At 45.5% G+C, this 20,231-nt stretch overlaps 1 protein-coding gene across 1 annotated transcript in view; it reads right to left on the reverse strand.

The window, feature by feature from the left end:
* The window catches only part of PTPRT (protein tyrosine phosphatase receptor type T), a gene marked incomplete at both ends in the record, with an annotated part of 1,086,576 nt that overhangs the window by 141,591 nt on the left and 924,754 nt on the right, over nucleotides 1-20,231 (reverse strand). Inside the window, 2 exon segments of the mRNA XM_082671082.1 lie at nucleotides 6,064-6,093; nucleotides 18,150-18,285. Coding sequence (XP_082527208.1) covers nucleotides 6,064-6,093; nucleotides 18,150-18,285 — 166 coding nt within the window.

A 20,231-nucleotide genomic window follows, 5' to 3' on the forward strand; every position in this document is an offset into this window, starting at 1 on the left:
TATATATATGTACAACTGAGACATCTGCTATACAGAAGAAATCAACTATACTTCAATAAAATTAAATCAACTATACTTCAATAAAATTAAAAACAAATAAAGATACTAGAATTTTCCAGACATGGAAGGTGGGTAGGCATTCCAGGAAAAGGGCACTGCAGGTACAAAGGTGGGACGCTGAGAAAGGGACAGTTATATCAGGCTGATGTGAGGATCAGGAGAGGAGCTGTTCTCGAAGTCAGCATCCAAAATATTAAACTGAGCTGTGTGTGAAATTCAGATCCCCAGGCCACACTTGCAAAGGAACTGAGCCGATCTGGGGGTGGGGCCCAGGAATCAGAATTCTCACAAGGTCTTCCCTTTGGCTGAAGAACAGCAGGAGGGCAGCCGTCTTTGACTTGCCTTTATGGTAATGCGTTCTATTTTCACCTGTCGACATATTTGCTGTCAGCTTTTGGTAATTGATACTTATCATCTTTAAACGGCTTCCTTCTATTCCTATTTTTCTTCATTTTTATTTGAAGTGACTGACAAATTACATAAAATGCTTTTCGAGTCGCTCTTGATATCATCATTTCAAATTCCTCTTTAAATGTATTGAGGCAATGATATTTGATTTCCAACAGTCTCTGATGTGAAAAGGTGTATGCATTTCAGAAAAGAAGGCAGTTTCTTACTTTGGGTGAAAACCTACTAAGTGCTAGGCATTTTCCAAACTTTGCCTCATTGAATCCTTGCAAGGTCTCTGTGAGGAATGCATTTTTAATCTCCACTTTACAAATTAGGAAACTGAGACTGAGAAAAAGTGAAGTGGCTTGTTCAGGTCACAGATGCAGAACAGGAGCAAAGGTTGCCTTAAAGCCACAGAAGCAAGGAAGATACAGGGTCTGGAGTTATCTAAAAATTGTTACTTTCTTTTTTTTTTTTTTAAGAACAGATCATCTGTTGACTTTAGCTGTTATGTCTTTTAATTTCATCTTGTTCTTTCATTCATTCCACACACATTTACTGGGGGTTCACTGTGTGTGCTAGGGCATCATGGGGAACACTGCAATGAAAAAGAAACATCCTTAAGACACATTTACTCCTGCCCATGATAACAAAGTGACTGCTGTGAGAATTGGAGAAAGGGACATTCCTGCAGGTGGAAAGAATCAGAGAAGTCTTTCAGTGGGAGCTGATGTTTGACACGGACCTTGAAGAAGAGGTGTAGGATTTAAATATGAATGGAGAGAAATAGGATGGACGTGAAAAGCCCAAGTGTTCTGGAGTGTTTGCACACAGGGACCAGCCCAGGAGGAACCCGCCTCTGCGACACTCACACAGGTGAAGTGAAATAGTTAAATACTCTCTCTCTGCCAGAATGGTTGGTAAACATCTTAGTGCCTTTTCAAGAACTACTACACTAAAATGTCTCTGTTCAAAACAATTACTGTGCCCATCACCTGCCTTGAGGTAAATTATGAACATAATTTACCTATGAACATACACCAACTCTTAATATCCTTTCAAAAAGCAGACACTGAAGTTGTTGGGTGCTGCTTTACTACAGAAAGGTAAAGAGGAATTCTAGAGAAGCATTTTTGTCAGCTCAGGAGGTGAGGAATAATAGCTGCTGTTTATAAAATACCTACTTTGTGTCAGCCACTCTACAGATACACTCGCTCATTACCCCTCATGAAAATGCTGGGAAGTTACAGTTGTTATCACCATTTGCAGATGAAGAAACTGAGGCTCAGAGTGGTTCCACAATTGCTCAAGGTCTGAACAGTCTGGAAGAAGAGGCAGACCTAGAATTGTGATCTAAGTCTGACACCAAAACCCACATTATTTTAATTTTTAAAATGTGTACTGGACCGTGAAGGACCCCATTCTAGACTCCTCTGTCCCTGGGTCCCAAAATGCCTTCTACCTATAGCTCTACTTATCCGTGTCATTAGCATTCTTTTGGTCACCCCTTACTCTATTCCCTTGGCTACCACCGATCTGGCTGCCCTGTGCTCTCAGCTCTGACCACATGGCAAGTCCTCAGGACAGCAAAGACAGGATTACCTCAAGGGCCTCCTTGCCAGCCAGGAATAGCTACCACTTCTTGTCCCAAGCAAGGCACAGATGTCCCTGCACAGAACTGAGGCTGTAGAGGCAGACACACTTGCACTCAAATCCTGGCTCTCCCACAGCCTGGCTAAGGGCTCTCCAAGCACATGGTCCAGGCAGGAGCCCTGAAGGTCTAGTGAGAAGGATGGGCGGGGCTTGAGGGTATGTGGTCCTGGATTCAAACCCTAGCCCTGCCACCTCCTGGCTGTGGGATGTACACAAGTCCTCAAATCTCAGTCTCAACGTCTAAATAGACTCAACACGATAGCATGTATCTCGCAGGGCTTGCTGTGAGCATCAGATAAACCCTGTACATCACAGCTACCAGCTAGTAATTGTTTTCAACTTCTGCCTCCTTCTAGGCTGGTTCAGCTGCCCTGCATTCACCTTTGTGTCTGCAGTGGCTAACGCATGGTGCAGCATATTGTAGGAGCTCATAAAGCAGGATGAATCTTGAACCCCATCCTCTCCCTATCTCAAAAGTCTAGGGCAGGGATAGGAAGACTATGGCCCTCAGGACAAATCTGGCCCACTGTCTCATTGTTTTAAATAAAGTTTCATTGGAACACACCCATGCTCAAACGTTTACATATTGTCTATGGCTGTTTTCATGTTACAACATCAGAGTTGAGTAGATGCAACAGAGAACCCATAAAGCCAAAAATATGTACTACTGGCTCCTTACAGAAAATGTTTGTGGACCCTTGGTCTCGTGTATGGGACCTTTCCATGGGGGAGAGCCACTGAGGGCCTCTTGGCTTTGAAAAAAAAATTCCTCTGTTCCTCCCCCACCTACACTTTACATCTTCTTTCCCCGGTTTATCTAATTTTTCTTCTTATCTCTCTTGGCCATTACATAATACCTATACCACTTTTCTTATGTATGTCGTTTATTTTCTATCTCCCCCACTAAACATCTTCATGTGGGCAGGGATTTTTGTTTGTTGAGCTAACTCTTATAGCCCAGAACCTTGACCAGTGTCTGGCACATAAGTGGGAACCCCACAAAGACTTGTTGAATGAATAAATATGGATTTCATGGAAAAGACTGTTCAGCCCAAGTGTGCTGGAGGCTTTCTCTTTCATGGAAGATTCTGAGGCTTTTAGAGGGACGAGGTGATGCCTTAATCCCTGCGAGGATGGTATTATGTTTCCTATTTTACAGATGAAACAACTGAGACTGGGTAAGTCTGTGCTTCTCAGACTTTAATGTGCCCATGAAGGAATTGGGAATCTTGTTACAATGCAGGTTCAGGAGGCCTGAGCTGGGCCACCAGGTGCTGCAGTTCTACAAGCTCCTGTTTGATGCCAGTGCTGGTCTATGGACCACACTTTTGAGTAGAAAGGGTTTAAAGCACCCACTCAGGTCTCTGTGGCGGAGTGGAGTTTTGAATCTGCAGACCGTGGGGGTCCTCATTTCCTTTCTGTTCCCCCTTCTCTATCTACATGCATCGCTCCCTCCTATGGTTTCACAAGGCCTGTCACACATCCCCTCCTCAGCTCCCTGTCCCCAAACACTCTGCCTCCAGACCTTCCCTTCTCGAGACACCCCCCTCCAGCATCTGCAGCTCTCCCTTCTGCGCAGGCTCCTCTACGCATACACATGCCCAGGACTTTCTGGCCCTTCAAGTGGCCAGTCTCACGTTCTCCTCTGTTTTAGGGCCTAGTGGTTAAGAGGAAGTTATCTACCTCATGGGTCCTAGGCAGCTGGCTTCCTCCCTCAAGGCTACCCCATGACCTGCACCAGTGACTTCTGATGGTCAAGGGCCACGCCCAAGCCCTCCACATCCTTCTCTCTGCAGCATCTGCTACTGTCAAGTCCTCCTTCTGCAACGGGCTTCGCTTGGTTTTAATGGTGCTCCTCCTACCTTGCTGTCTGCTTCCCCAGTTCTTCTCCCCCTCTGAACCTGTAACCATGGCCAGCTCCTGAGCTGGCCTGAGTGTCACAATCTAGGATCTGTCACTTAGAACTCCAAGTCTGCACCCATTGGAAGCCCCTGTTTATCACTGCAACTTGAACTCTAAGGACTTGCATATCTATATCTCCACATCGTTCATCTTTGATTTCACCACAGGGTCCAGCACAGAGAATGGTAAAAAGCGGGCATCCAGACAGTGCTATGTACACTGGCTAACGGACTGAGGGGGTGAGTTGCCCAGAAGGCATTGCATGCCCACACCTGCTGTGGAACATTGATGCCATGAGGACCTCTAGAAGACCAGAAGAGCCCCCAGGGGCCACCACTACTGCCCTGACTCCTTATGGTTTCTGAAAGGGGAAAGACAGAAACTAACATTTCACGAGTGCCACTTTTTTGCAAGGCACCTCACAAAATCCCTCATTCCCTACGAGTTAGGCACTTTCACCCCTATTTTAGGGTTGAGAGGAATGAGGCTGGAAAAGTTCAGAAATCTTGCTCAAGGCCACGTAACTGGTGACTGACAGAGATGTGACTTGAACCCAGAGCTGCATGACTCTTTCCACCACAGCAACAGCAGCCCGCACTGTCTCACACCTCTCTGCCTTTTGCATGTGCTGTTTTCCCTGCTCAGAATTCTTATTTCTTCAGTACTGGATAAATCCATCTCTAAAAGCACTGATAACTATCCCCTGTTCCACTAAAAAAACGGTCACCCGACTAAGTGCCCCTATTCAATGGTACACCTCCGCCGAGATTTCAAGTATCGATACTTGATGTTAGGCTAGTCTCTCTGACAGGCTTGTGTACTGTGAGGGTGAGGCTCAAAGTCCTGGCCATCTCTCCATCCACAGTGTCTGGAACATAATGTGCATGTTCAATGCCTATTTGTCAAATGAATGAATGAACAAACGAAGCAAGGTTTCGGGCATTTTCAGTGTCGGTGGCCGGCGTTCATTGGTTCCTATATAACATGAGGGTGGTGATACCAGAATCTCATCTGCTCACTGCGTGGACCTGTTGACCAGGGACCCAAACACTGAGCAGAGGGGTGGGGAGGCTTTTGCTGGCTCCATCCTCATCTGTGAAGGCTTCAGCAGATGATCACTAACAGATATGGTCTCTCTCACAAAGCTGGGTTTGCCAGCGGTGGAGGAAGACACGGAATGATGGATAATGGACTTTACAAGGAGTGAGGCATTCTGAGTTTTAATCCCACTCTTTTGCTAACTGGAGCGTGATTTCACACACTTCTCTGGATCTCAGTTTTCAAATATGGAAAATGCCTATTAGAAATGTGAAACTAATTCAGTGGTTTTCTAACTCTTCATTACCAAGGATCTATTTATGGAGTTTTTCTCTGTTACCCTCATGTTGTGAAAACGTCTGGTTTTGTAATAAGAAAAATCATCATCTTTATTTAGAAAGAATTGTTAGGCAATCAGCCATCTATAACTACCAACAAAATGCATTGATAGCATGACATAACTAATGATAAACATCAGACTGAGACAATTCTAGTCCCAAAGACCGTGTATATTTCTGTCACCTGTGAAGCTGATTCTAGATAAAGCCACGATTCCCTGTAGACTTCCTGAAATAGTGGAAACAGCCAATGAATTTCCTTCTAATCTTTGAGCCCCTAGGGCTACACGTTCCCCAAGTACGTACAAATGGGCTTTGAAGTTGCCGAGATCAGTGATTTTGTTTTATGTGTGCAAATCCTGCAGGAGGATTAGGTTTTCCTCTTGCTGGAATTTGAGGATTTCTAACTAGAGAATTACACTGACAAAGGAGAAACAGCCCTTCACATCTTCTAAAACAGGGGAAAAGATCCAAGATGGCAGAAACATAACAGACATGAACATTTTCAACATGGACAGTGCATTTTCAAATGGAAAACATCTAGGCAAAATAAAAACTTTGAGGCTACAGATGGCTTAGACGGAAGTGAGTATGAGAAACCAACAGACAGTTGGTGCAGGAAATGCATGCTACAGGTTGCCTTACAGGGCACAAAGCAACGTCACCCCGGATCGATACTTACAAGTAATAGGAGTAGGAATAAGCATTTCTTCTATATATTGATGGGCAGTCAGATGATGGAAATGTCCAAAAAAGGGGGGAAAAGAAAAGACAAACAAACAAGAATTAGATTTATAGGAAATCTTGGTTCTTAGAAATGCACATAGTATTTCAGCATCCCTAAGCTCAAGGAGATGCAAGTTTCTCAACTAGTCATCGTCCCTGAGAATCAGATACTTTCAGCGGTAGAAGAAAGACTTCTCCTATGATGGAGAGACTCACTATTCATGCAGAGGAAGCCACATCGCATTTGGTTGTTTTAGTCGTTTGAAAATTCTTTCTTACGGTTAAACTAGCTTCCTTATAATTATAACTTTTCGGTCTTGGGTCAGATTTCTGTGGCATTCTAGAACTAGTTTACCACTCTTCCACATGACAGTGCTCCTAAGATCTAAGGAAAACCATAATGACTTTTATCTTCTCTGTTTTAGGTCAAATCACATCAGAATCTACTTAGTAACGTCACACCAAAGAAAGGAAACTGTGTAGCCAGCATCCAAGATGGCTCCCCAATGATCCACGCTTCCCAGCACTCATGCCCATGTTAGTGCTTGCCCACACAGCATCAGGGCTGGCCCTGGGTGACCAACAGAATGTGGGTGGAGTTACATTCTGGGACTTTCTAGGATAGGACAGATAGAGAAGCCTTGCAGCTCTTTCTGGGTCTTTGGAACTCTCACTTGGAACCCTGAGCCTCCATGTAAGAAGTCTAAGTATCCCGAGCTTGCTGTGGTCTGAAGGGACCATGTGAAGAAACCACACAGAGAGGCCCTAAGCCTGTATGAACAGAAAGAGACATCCAGCCAACCTCGGGCTGTTCCCGCCCCAGCCAACTGGACTACGCCAACTGAGACCCTTGATATCACAGACCAGAAATAAGTCATTCCCTTCAAACCCTGGCCAAAGTACGGATTCATGAGAAAAACAAATCACTAACTTTCATGGCTTATTTTTAAGTCACTGAATTTTGGGAAGTAGTTTGTTACATTATCAGGAGAAAACCAGAACAACATTCAAACTTCATCATGAAAAACCACTGCACTAAAAGAAAGGAATTCCAAACTTCAGTTTGAACAGACTACAACTTGAACAAACTCTCTGTGCCGGCATTTTCTTATATGATCCTTAGGTGAGTTGAACTAAATCACTAAGATTCAAACCGTGTTCCCAGGATTCTGCAGAACAGCATCACTGTAATGGGGAGGGGGGTGCTGAGGTAGGGCTGCTGCTTCTCTGCCATCCACCACATTCGGAGCTTCTCCATTTTAATCTGTTTCATAAATTGGCATTTCATTTAAGATTTCACATGACTAAGAATTCCACTCTCCAAAAGAATGGTTGAAAAATCACTGCCTGCAATATGTCTCTTCTAGCTCTTGGCTTCTGAACAATAAAAGAAAAACAAATAAGTCCGTGATATTCCCTTTGTTATAACTTTTCGTATTTTGTAGAAAAATAAATAGGAACATTTTTATTTTACAGACTTAGCTCCACTGACAATAACTGATACATTTGTGGATTGAGAAAAATTGCTGAATAATCCAGGTCCCCAAATATCCATCTGAACAGGCAAGAATGATTTGCTTCCTTCTTGAGTTATTTGGTTAATTGCAACTGTTATCCAGTTGGGTTACAACAGGAAGATGCGGTCTTTATGTCCACAGGGTGGGAACATGTCCTCAGAGCTCCAAATTTCCCCCTCTTAAGTAGGAACTGGCCAAAGTCGCCAAGGCAGGGCCATCTCTAGGCTTTCTTTCATTTATCAAGAGAGACAAATTCCATAGATCCAGAAGGAAAGTGACATCTGAGAGGTAAGACACCATGGCAGAAGGGAAGCCCCGTACCTCCTTGGGAGGCTGAGCTGGGGAAAATGAACCATAGTGCAGCAAGATCGGGTTACTCATAAAACTGTGCAGTATCTTTGGCCAAATGAACAGTGGCTCCAGATGATGAAAGGGGTAAAGAACTTCTAACTGATGGGTGGGATCTGGAACAGCCCATATAAGTCATCCAAGCCCCTCCACCAACCATAACAGGTTGGCACTGTAAAGTGACCATTCCTCTTCTTCATTTCTGGCTCTGTGGTCCAGAGCCTGGGAGTGTAATTCCTCAGGGGCAGAAAGCTCAGGATCCATTTGATGGAGACTCACAGACATCTCTGTTTTCCATATTGTCAAGAACACTGCACAGAGAATGGAGGGCCAGTGTTCTGATCTCAGCTCTTTCGCTTGCTCTCTGTGACATCTTGGGCACGTCAATGCCTCTGCCTGGATCTCTGTTTCCTGATCCGTGTACCAAGGTGAACGGCATGGATAACTGCCAGCTTAAACAGCTTTGAGGAGTGGAAATATGATAAGTCTTAGCATCCCAGAACCACCACTTGCTGACTGCATGGCCTCGAGCAAGTCGCTGTATCTCTGAGCCTCAATTTCTCCATCTCAACGCTGGGGGCAATAATGATCTATTCCCAAGAGTCATGGTGGGCATTAACATTATATTAATCTAAATTACTTTCCAATTATATATGGTATGTAATACACAAAGTATTTTAAGTAAAATACATTAATCTAATTTAATATTAGAATATATTAAACATGTGAAATATACTAGGTTTCAACAAAGGGGAGTTCGGGCTTCCCTGGTGGCACAGTGGTTGAGAGTCCGCCTGCCGATGCAGGGGACACGGGTTTGTGCCCCGGTCCGGGAAGATCTCACGTGCCGCGGAGCGGCTGGGCCCGTGAGCCATGGCCGCTGAGCCTGCGCATCCGGAGCCTGTGCTCCGCAACGGGAGAGGCCACAACAGTGAGAGGCCCGCGTACGGCAAAAAAAAACCAAAAAAACAAAAACAACAAAGGGGAGTTTATGTTCTCCCCTTACCCACAGATAAAAGGTTTGCTGCTTCTCACTCTGGTGACCAGGAACAAAGTGTTCACCTACTTAGGAATATTAAAAATAGTAATAAAATTTTAACAACTTAGTAATAAAATAAGAATACTTATGTAGCACTTACTATGTGCCACACACTGCTGTAGGCTCTCACCATACATTAACTTGTGTATTCCTCACAACCATCCTGAGAGATAGGTATTATTATCATCCCCACTTCACAGATGAGGAAACTGAGGCAAAGAAGGTTAAGTAACTTGCCTAAGATCACACAGTTAGTAACTGGACTTGGTAGCAACATGCCTCTAACGCTCATGTGCTGGACCACTAGCCTGTGCTGGCTTCGAGGAAGAAAGACTATAGATATACGTTGGGCAACACAGCGGGTCAGGCACTGAGATGCCACAAGCCTTATCTCTTTTAATCCTCCCCCTGGCCCTATGGAGCAGGTACTACTCTTCCTCAATTTTTAGTTGAGGAATCTGAGGTTCTAAGAGGTCACCCCTCACTAGGTCTAATACTTTGTGTATTTGGGGACCAATTGCAAGGCCTCCATCGTGAGCCAGGATTTTCTCACAGTCAGCAGCCCCAGGCTACACTCTTGGGTCTCGACATTCTGGGCCCTCTGGTTTTCTGCTCTCAATCTTCAGGACTCACCTCTGCCTGGGCCACCTCCTCATTCCAACATGCTTCCTTAACCTTCAACTCACCTCCGCCAAGTAGCTGAGTTATCCTGGATGTCACTCAAAGCCAGTGCTACCCCTGACTCAGCTTCAAGGCAACTCCAGAATGACGGCACCTGACGAGCTTCTATTAATTGAATATGTTTTCCAAATTAAACTGCAAAGTCTTCCAGGGAAAGGATCAAAACAGAGTATACATGTGTCCTTTCTCTCAGGCTTGAAGATTTACTGAAGGTGTAAATTTACAAGGATACAGTGATATTGCAAGTTAACAGATTGCCTGAGACCAAAGATCCTGAGCAGGAAGACAGCTGTGCTTAGGAAAAAAAAGAGAAAAACCCAAACTTAATAAATCACATACTGTGGAATCTTTTCAGCTGGCTGACAAGAATGACTTGAGGTATAGCTTCCCTTTGTTTCATACTACTTAAACAAGACTAAGTTGTCTATTTAACCATCCACTTGACCATCTCCCTGTCCATCTAGTTCATAACCCCACCCATGCACTCTTCCATCCCTCCATCCCTCCATCCACTTAACAATCTATACATCTACTTATCCGTCTAGCCCATAACCTCACACACTCATCAAATCATCCATGTGCTCATCTACTCATTCATCCAACAATCAATCTGTCATCCACTCATCCATCTTTCCATCACAGCCAAAACTTTTTAAGGACCTATTATATGATCGTCTCTGCCAGCTACCAGAGATTGAAAGAGAAATGCCATCGTGATCCAGCCAATATGTCTCATGGGAGAACCAAACAAAAAACTTATAAAATAGATGATAATAACAGCTACCATTTAGATAGTAGGAGGTCACTTATGTGTCAGGTGCTGTTCTCAGTACATTATGTGGACCATTGTATTTCATCCTCACTAGAAGCATTATTATCTATGTTTTACAGGTGAGGAAAGTGAAGCGCAGAGAAGTTAAGTAACTTGCCCAAGTTTATATAGTTGGTAAGCAGCATGGCAAGGATTACAATCCAGGAAGTCTAACTTTAAGAGCCTGCATTAATAACTACTATGTTATTATCTTCTGGAGTGATAAACGGTATGAGGTGGCAGCTCAGGGAGCTGTGGGACCATATTTGAGGGTAAGGGGCGGGGATGGGGAAGAGGTAATTTGGTTTAGAGTCTATGATGCCGAGTTGTAAAGTCCAGGAACACCCAGATGGAGTAGGAGGGAGGGTATTTCCAGGCTGATGGATATCTGTTTACAGAATGGGTGGGGGGTTATCAAGGTGGGAATGTCAAGATGCTGGTAGGGTCTAGTTCCCAAAGAGTCTGAAGAGCTTACTCTCACAGGGAGAACTCAGGTCACAGGGACAACTCAAAGAGCCAAGTGGTCAAATATTTTTCTAGATGGATAATTCTGGCAGGAGCGTGAGCAAAAGGCGGAAGGGGAGAGGGACTGGGGTCATGAAAGCTGCCGTAAGGGTCAAAGCAAGAGATGTCAGGGGCCGAGCCTGCAATGGCTATGAGGAAGGAGAAGAGGTGATGTGAAAGGTGGCAATAGGTGATTAAATGTGAGCATTTTGAAGACGACTGCCAAGGTTCTAGCCTGAGCGGCTCCCCTAGTGAGTGCAAACAGAAGGAGGATTCACTCTTCAGGGTGTGGAGTAAGGAGCAGTTTAGAATGGGGTGGACAGAACAAGATAATATCAACACATGTATTGGGGGCTGCTTTCCTACCTCAACGAACCATTCAAAATGATGTCACACAATTCAGCATATCAGCAAATCCTGTTTTACATTTCATCCAGGTGAGATGGTGTTAGGAGTGTAGACTCTTATCAGATTGGCCAGGTTTCAGACCCAGCTCTTCCACTTACTAGCTACGTGATTTGGGGCAATTTCTTTAAGTTCTACATGTGTCAGTTTTGTGACCTGTAGCACAATCTAATAGCTGCCCTGCCTCTTCAGCTTACCCAGTAGTTAGCTTTTCCTACTGCCTCATTATTTTTTTTCCTGGAGAGGTAGTGTGTTCTCTGAGTCTCAGACCATGGGACATCTTTCACATACTGCCCTTCCGGCCTGACCCTCCTCCGCACCCCTCAGGGCTGGGTTCACCCCTGATGCTTAACAGTGACATCTGGATCTGCGTTCTGAGTGAAGCTTTCTTGCCCAAGAGATGCAGTGCAATCCTGGGCCCCATCTGTTCTAATTTTACTGGGATTCAACACATTTTTAGGGAATCCCAAGTATCTGCAAGGCACATGTGCGATGAGGATGAATCAGAACAGACAGTTGACGGTCCAGTGGAGAAGATAAGATGTGAGTACAAATAACAAACGTAAGACGGAACATAACCTGGATCCTCATGGAGGGGATCCAGACGGTGAAGGGACTGAGTCTACACTGAAGGTCAGAAGGGATTACTGGAGAAGGTGTCTTTTAAATTAGACCTTAAACATGGGTAGTATCTGGTCACATGGAAATGAGGAACACAGGCCTTGAAAGAGGAGGAAACTTCACAAGCAAAGGTATAAGTGTGGGGTGAGCCTTCAGGAAATCTGCCAGAATCACCGTGAGCAAGGGGACAGCGTAGCTCGACAAGGTTCTCAGGTGACGTAAGTATGTGCTTCTTGCCTTATTTCCACCCTACGAACCGCTGTTATAGGGAAGGAAAAGCCACTGAAGGATTTTAGAATGCAGGTTTGGGAGTACAAGTTTTAGTTTTCAAACATCACTTTGGCTACAGTGTGGAAGATGGGCTGGAGAGGTGGGGCCAGAGTCAGGGAGGCTGGCGAAGAGACTCACAGAACAAAGCTATAGAGGCTTGCACCAGGGAACAGGCAGTGGAGACGGGGAGGGGAGAGGATGAGACCAAGAGCATGTAAAGATTCAAGTTCAAAAGCAGTGGGGTGATGGAATCCCACTAGTTTGGCTGATGGAATGAGAGGTAGTACCTCTCACTAAGATGGGGACACATGACTGGAAATACGTTGGTGGGTAGGTGATGATTTTGTCTTTGACCATAAAAACTTTGAGGGTAGATGTCCAGGAGCAGATGATACAGGGCAGTAGAGCTCTGGCAAGAAAGGGCCAAAGCAGAGGACCTGCCCTCCCAGGCCATTTGTTTTCAGTCCAGCAAAACTACAACCACCATGTTGTGTGATAAGTACACGGCTGAAGGTCTATGCATGTGGCACAATGGCTGCACGCGGGGGAGGATCACTGAATCCTCCTAGGACGGAGGGCTTGTGGGAAGACTTCAAGGAAGAGGTAACACTTGGAGGAATCCTACTTGGAAGAACTTGGGGCTGAGAGTTAGAGAGCAGTAAGAGACTTGCAGGTGAAGAGAAATGTCTGGACATTTGATTCAGGGAAATAGCATGTACCAAGGCAGAGAACAGTAGAAAATGATACCTGAACCTGGGTCACTTGTGTCCTATTCCAGGATTCACTTATTTTCTACTGGTCTCCATGGACTGATAGAACAGAAGTTAACAGCAAGGGGTCTGGAGTCACAGACCCTGGGTTTGCATTTCAACTCTGCCCAAGACCTTGGATAACTCATAAAAACCTTTTTTGAACCTCAGTTTCCTCTTCTCAAAAAACAGGAGTATCCACAGTCCTACCCTCTATGATTATTTGTAGGATTAAAATCCGAGTATGGCAGCAGTTCAAATGGAAAATGAACAAATTAGGTCAGAGTGTGTGTACTGATTGCAGCACTGCCTTTTAACATATTAGTGCTGGGTTTGGAGCTGGCTTGGTACACTTGATGGTCATGTGTGAGATGAATGTCCCTGTTGATATTATGCAATATATGCATTACCTGTACGTAAGCAGGTACAGGAAGTGAAGCCTGTCCCAGCCATTAGTTCATTTGATCCTCAGAACAGCTACATGAGACTGGCTGCATCTCACAGCTGAGAAAGCAAAGGCTGAGCTTCGTTAAGTTGCTTCTCCAAGGTTAGCAGCAGATAAATGGGGCTGTAGAGATCTGGATCCAGTTTTTCTGCTTCCCAGTACACAGCTAACAAGAATGTCTACACCCATTAGACTGGGAGCTACTGGAGTGCAGACACAAATCACAGAGAAGCAAGGTACACCAAGAGATGCACATTCTCTCAAAGTAGACTCTCATATTTCAAACTCAAGACACTCCAAATATATTCTTGGAAGAGGTACCGTTTGGACAGGCAGAGCGTGGTTGGCTGGAAGTTCAGGCTGTACCAGGAAGAGCTGGGCAGGGAGAGGAGAAGAGGAGATGGGGGTGGATGGAACTATGTGCGGCGAAGGACTTTGAAACTGTCTCCCTAAAAGTTGCCTAGTTTACATTTGAAAAGTAAGAAGGGATGGTGAGGTTAATGCAGGATACAGACGAGTCTTGGGGTAGAGATACACTGTTACCAAAGAGTTCTGCTTAGGCTGGTTCCAGTGTTTCCCCATCAAAAGTGCATCGCTACGCCTTAAGCCTTGGAGGACCGTGCTCAGACTTCAGGAAGCGTGTCCCAGGGAATAAACCGGATGACAGGAAGCTTGTAGGCTTGTATGTCCATATCCCACAAACAAACATTAAAATGTCAAACTTCCCCTATGTGAGCGGCCAAGAAACACCTTCAAACATCAAGATACACTAGTGAAGGCGCTAAGGCTTGAGGTTTCCACCTGAATTTGCATTGAAGGCACCCAGGGCCCTATGGTATTAAACCAAGGGACCAGAGAGGTGGCCTTACGATGCCTTGGCTGCCCATTCCTTTGGGAGAGGATGTTCAATAATTCTACAGGGAGGAGGTCAGGGAAGAAGATGAACGGGACTGCAGTGATGAGAGCTTTTCTCTATTTTCAGGATTCAACAGGGTGTTCATGAAAAGGAGGTACGTTCCGTTACATAATGGCATGCGGGAACCCATTTTAGAATGTTCTGAGGTCTAGATGTGATCAACAGAGCCAGGAGAAAAAGATGAAGCCATTATCCAGTGACAGCATAAGAATGACTATTTTGCAATGAGCTTGGCTATAACCACACTGGCTGTTAACTCTGTCGGAAGGGGCTCCAGATTCCCTTCTTAAAATGCTCATGCAATCCTCCATACCTCCATGTAGCCCTGATTCTGTATGGTCCTGCATTCAAAGAAGCCCAGTCCAAACAGCCAAAGGTACTATTAAGAGAAGTCTAAAGTTTAATTTGCATCTTTTTCAAAGAGTAAGGGAATTCTGTTTGAATTGCTCACCAGCATCTCATATCCCCTTCTGCAACCTTGCATTTTTCAAGATCCCCTCCATCCATTATAAAACAGCCAAACACCAACAACACCACTTTCCTTAGGCTACGCTGATATATTTTTCTCTCTCTGTCTCTTCCGTTCTCTTATATTCCTTTCTGAATGTAAATTGGTTTAGCTTCTTTCACTAAGCCCTTCCCTTGGTCCTCTGTATCTTTAGCCCTTTCTGGGCCAGCTTTCTAGTTCAGTACAACACACAGACACACAGACACAGACACAGACACAGACACACACAGACACACAGACACACAGACACACACACACACACACACACACACACACACACACACACACACACACACACACACACACACACACACACCTAATAGTAAGAGAAAGACTCTCTTTGGAGAGTGACAGGGACGCTTCAAGGCCTGTATGGAGAAACTAGGGGCATACTGGAAACATGTGCCTGCAGCTCTGGGGAAGACTTTGAGACAGCTGAATCCACTGGGAGCAGAGGAAACAGGGAGCCGCCATGGCCATGTCTGTGGAGGTTAGGGAGAAGACCCAGCGCAAGCCAGAGCAGGGAGTGTGGCAGGCATTCGACTTCTGAGAGCTGCTAGATGCAGGAACTAACTCTAGGTCACAAAGGGACACTGAAGAGATGCTGACACTAGGATCCTGAGTTGTGATGATTCGCCTATTATTTGGGGGTTTCTTTTCCTTTCGTATCTATGCCCTTTAGGTGACTGTGGACATCATTCTGGTGAGCAGTAAGTAAGTTAGTGACAGACTCAACTGACCAGTGACGTTTTCCCCATATTTATATATGGGGTTGGGATCAGAAGAGGGAAAGGAGCCCATTAAGCTCTTCACTGTCCTTTGGTGGGGGTACCTCTAGACATCAGAAGACACTGTGGGGTAGTGGAAAGAGTGCAGGCTGATGTTTAATTTCTCTTTTTCTCCCTCTGACCCATCCCCTACTCCTCTCTCCTCTCCCCTCCCCTCCTCTCTGCTCCTTCCCTTTCCTTCCCCTATACCTATTTGTAAAATATTACCATCAACTAGGCCAGAAAAACGTCTTCTTTTCTCCCAAAGATACTGTATATGCAAACACTGATGAGCACCCCTACCCCCTGCCCACTGCCACTACATCTGAGTTTTGCCTCTTGGAAAGAAATGGTGATCACCTGAGGTCTGTTGGTTGGGTCTGACGGATGGTTTTGATAGAGGCGAGAGATGATGAAGACACTCAGAAGAGGACAAAACCACACAAAGGGTTCACTTTATCCTTGCTGCCAGCCTGGAAACAGAAAGCCCTTTCCTCCCTCCCAGAGTCACACATTTCAGAAATAGCTGTTGAGAGGGAAGTGAAATTTCTTCACAAGCTCGCAGACAATGGTGACGTGGGTTAAGTCAGGCTTTAGAAAGAGCAAAATTGGAAGAGCATATCTGACTTACAAATCAGTGGCGAAGAATGAGAACATTCAGGGTCCATCAAAGAGGAATGCAATTCTCTTAAATTGGTTACTTTTTTCAGGGAGACTGGCCCAAACTCACCTCTGTCTCTAAAGCGTCTGTGACTCCGAGAACGTGTCAATGATCTTACATGTGCAATGTGCTCACTCACCCCCAGAGAAATCAAACCTCATGTTTGGCCTCATCCAACAGCAGCTAGCTTGTCACAGACATAAAACGTGGCCTCGCTTTATAGATGATGATGATGATGACTCTGAGGGCTCTGGACCCCCAATATTATCATGGACCCTCCCTCCTCCCTAGCCGCTCCCACCAGAAAATCAGTAGCTGGACGAGAACCGAAACTCTTCAGTCATTCTGCTGGGAGCCTGAGTAAAGGAATGATCCTACAGAACAAAGATGTCAAGAAAGAACAGGTCCTACCAATAAGATGTCCTGGTCAAACGGGGTCCTGGCTGATTCTGAACAGAACCATGAGACACACAGAGACATTCTGGTGCCAGAACGGCTAAAAGAAGGTCGACTACTTGTAGAGCGAAACTGATGGCTGGAAATAAGGACACTGTCTTCATTTGTTTACTTCATGCGTTTATATTCATGGGACTCCTTAGAGTAGAAGCTGGAATTTGTCTTTGGGGCATTCCGTCCCTTTGTTCTGGTGGGAACAAGTTTCACAAGCTGTTTTTGTCTTAGGGATGAAAGCAGGTGCGGGTCCTCATTATTGGGCTTGTCCTGAACTCTGTGAGTAACCAAACCCAGAGCTTCAGGCTGAGGAGTTAGTAGTTTGTTGAAGAATGGACTAAACGGTCTCTTTAAATTGGGGCAGGGCAGGCTGCAGCACAGTTCATTATAATGTAGGTAAGTGTTTTGTTTGCTTTGGCAGTCTGGGGAGTGGGAGGGTGGAGACCAAGGCTGGAATCCTGGCATTGAAACTGAGATGGGCAATAGGCACGGGGACATGGTGGCTAAGGTACAGAAGGTAGGAGGACCCCCTGTTTGGAGGAATAAGCGTGTAGCCCAGGGACAGCGAGAGCGGATATTCTTCAGCTTTCCCTAATGACTATTTCCTCTCCCTCTCTGCAACTCCTCTGTGTCGTCTTCAGGCCTCCTGTATGTCTGATAAACAGAAGATGCCGATGTAATGAATTTGGGGGATCAGGAAAGAACCTGTACCCTGGCTTTCATGAGCAATGCACGCAACAGGAGATAACTGTGCGCGCTGACCAGAGGTGCCGGGAGGACATCCCGCTGAGAGGTGACAAGCAGCAACAATCCAGCTGGGAAGGTTCTATGGGATGTGGAGTAAGAAGGAGCCTTCCCCCAGGGCTGTCACACCATCAGAGGTGGCTCTATCCCTTTGATGCTGAGGTTGCATCTATCCCTTGGGATGCTGCTGCTTGACCAAAGAAAAGTCAAGGATGAATGAAGGTGAAAGGAACGACGCATTGCTTTCCTGCGTCTCTATTTGTGGGCTCACCCGCGTCCCCGGGGCTCCCCTGTAATCTTGATGACGTGACCGATCACAACAGAGCAGCTATCTCTGAGACGCATCACACATGGAATCCCATGGTACTCCAAGGAACCCCTGCCCCCACAAGAAACTTGCCGTCTTGGGGCTGCTCGCCAAGCAGATACACATGCCCTTCAGACACCAACACGATGAGCCACCGCTGGCCCCAAATTTCAGGACCTCAACAGTTATATCAGAAGGTCCCTGCTCAGAAGCCATCAGCAGAGAACGGACTTGGCCATATGGCAGTGTTGGGGCCCCCTGGGGTTGACAGGGTCTGCAGGGCAGCGACCAAAACTCACCGTCTTTTGATGGTGAGCATCACGCCCAGGAGAATGATGATGAACATGAGGAGGCCGGCGACCACGCCGGCCATCTTCACAGTGTTGTCCACCTGCTTCTCTGGCTCCACGGTGTTGGAATTCTGAGTGGAGGCACCTTGGAGGGAAAGGGGAAGAAGAAAGATAATTGAAAAGCCTCACATACGTGACTAGACGCAAGCATAACAACAACAGGTTCCATTCACTGAGTACTAACTATATGCCAGGCACTGTGCTGAGGACATTATACACATTGACCCATTTAACCCTTTTGAGGATTAATTCCTTGAGATACTGAATTATTATTATTATAGCCTTTTCTGTAGAGGAAGAAATTGAGATGCAGAGAAACTGAGTTGCCCAAGGTTACACAACCACTATGCTGGATAAGGGTAACCCTTATCCTCCCGTGAGATTAAGCAGACAATTTTATCCCTCATAATGGTTTGTCCCTAGGATCAGACAATGGAACTATGGTGTGAATCTTAGGTTCATGGAATTATTCCAAATCCTAATTAATTCTTTCAGGTAAATGGCGAAAACAACAGCTTTGTATAAGGGTAACACAATGAAAAGCACTGGATTTTTAAAGATAAAAACATAACTTTTAAATTTTGTGCCTTATAGGAAACAAATGGTGGGGATTAAAGGGAATTGCCTTGGGTTCAGAAAATGCTTATATCTGCTAACTCCATTTTTGGATTTCATGCTGATGCTACGTGCTCTGCCAGCTACTAACACACTGACTCGAGTCCACATCAAGGAACACTGAGAACTGGGCACTTACTATACCCTCTGCCCTGTGCTGGGCCGTTTTGTGGATCCGGCTTGGCCAATCCTTGCAAATATTCCCTAAAGTATATATTGATTTTCCCATTTTATAGATGAGAAAACAAAGGGAGCTTGCTAAAAGTCACATGGCTGATAAAGTTCAGGGCCAGGATTACACAGGTTTTCTGTAAGTCTAGGTCTCAAAAGTCAGAAGCCTTGAATTCAACTTTCATGTCCTCTAGTCCCTCAATCCTTCTCCTCCCAGACAACCACTTGGCTAATGCCATAGCAAAAGTAAGGAGCCAAAGAATGCCTAAGCCCGGCCTCTTCATGCAGTGCACCAGGGACAGAGGCAACTTCTCATCCCAGGAACCTGTGTGAGCCTTCTAGAGTGTGGTCCTGGACCAGCATCTCCGTGAATTCTTCCCAATGATCCCATGTTCATGTGAGGCAGCTTAAATCCAAAGCATCCTTTCTCTGACCCATCCCTACTTTTCTACCACATCAGAATCAGCTCATCCATGACCAGTGACACCACCTTCCCTGGTTGCCCCAGGAGCATTCCTCTCTCTCTTCTCCAAATTCTGATAACACTCTGTACCACTTGGTACAGATCTCAATGTGCTGATGTTATTAGTGATTTGTTTCCCCATCTGTCTCCGCCAGTGGTCTGCAAGCTCCTCGGGGGCAAGAGGAAGCATCCTTTATCTTTGTTTCCTCATGTTAGCACAGGATCTGGCTCTTAATTGGTGTCCCCTTAACATCTGTGGTGGTTTAATGTTTAGCTGAAGGGATGACATCTCTGCCCACACACATTTGTTCTCATGAAACCAGACTGAGTTTCTCCTTTTCTTCAGCCATGTGTTCACAGAACCCAGCTGAGTTGAAGGGATGCTAATGCCCATAAGCTATGATTTTGATTCTCCAAACTCAGGGATGTTTCAGACCAGTCCTCCGGCACATCCCCTCTTCCTGATTAACAGCGTCAAGTGTTTCCTTTACCACAGCACTTTCCCCAGACTCTCTTGTAACTTAGAAAAACTGGGTTCACTTAGCCAAGTCTCCCTAGTGGGAACGGCAAGTCTTCAAGAGCAGAGAGGGCGTCCTAGTCGTCTCTCTAAAGCCAGTGTCTAGCACAGGCCTCCCTCCTCCCCATTGCTGGTTTACAGATGATGGTTGAACGGCAGAAAGGCTAGTGGACCACCGTCGTTTGCTTCATTTATTCATTCAAGCACTCATTAATTTGCTACTAGGCATCCCTGTTCTGTGTGCCCAACTATGCTATCAACAGGG

This window comes from Grampus griseus, assembly GCF_964374135.1.
Source record: "Grampus griseus genome assembly, chromosome: 14".
Classification (NCBI taxonomy): Eukaryota; Metazoa; Chordata; class Mammalia; order Artiodactyla; family Delphinidae; genus Grampus; species Grampus griseus.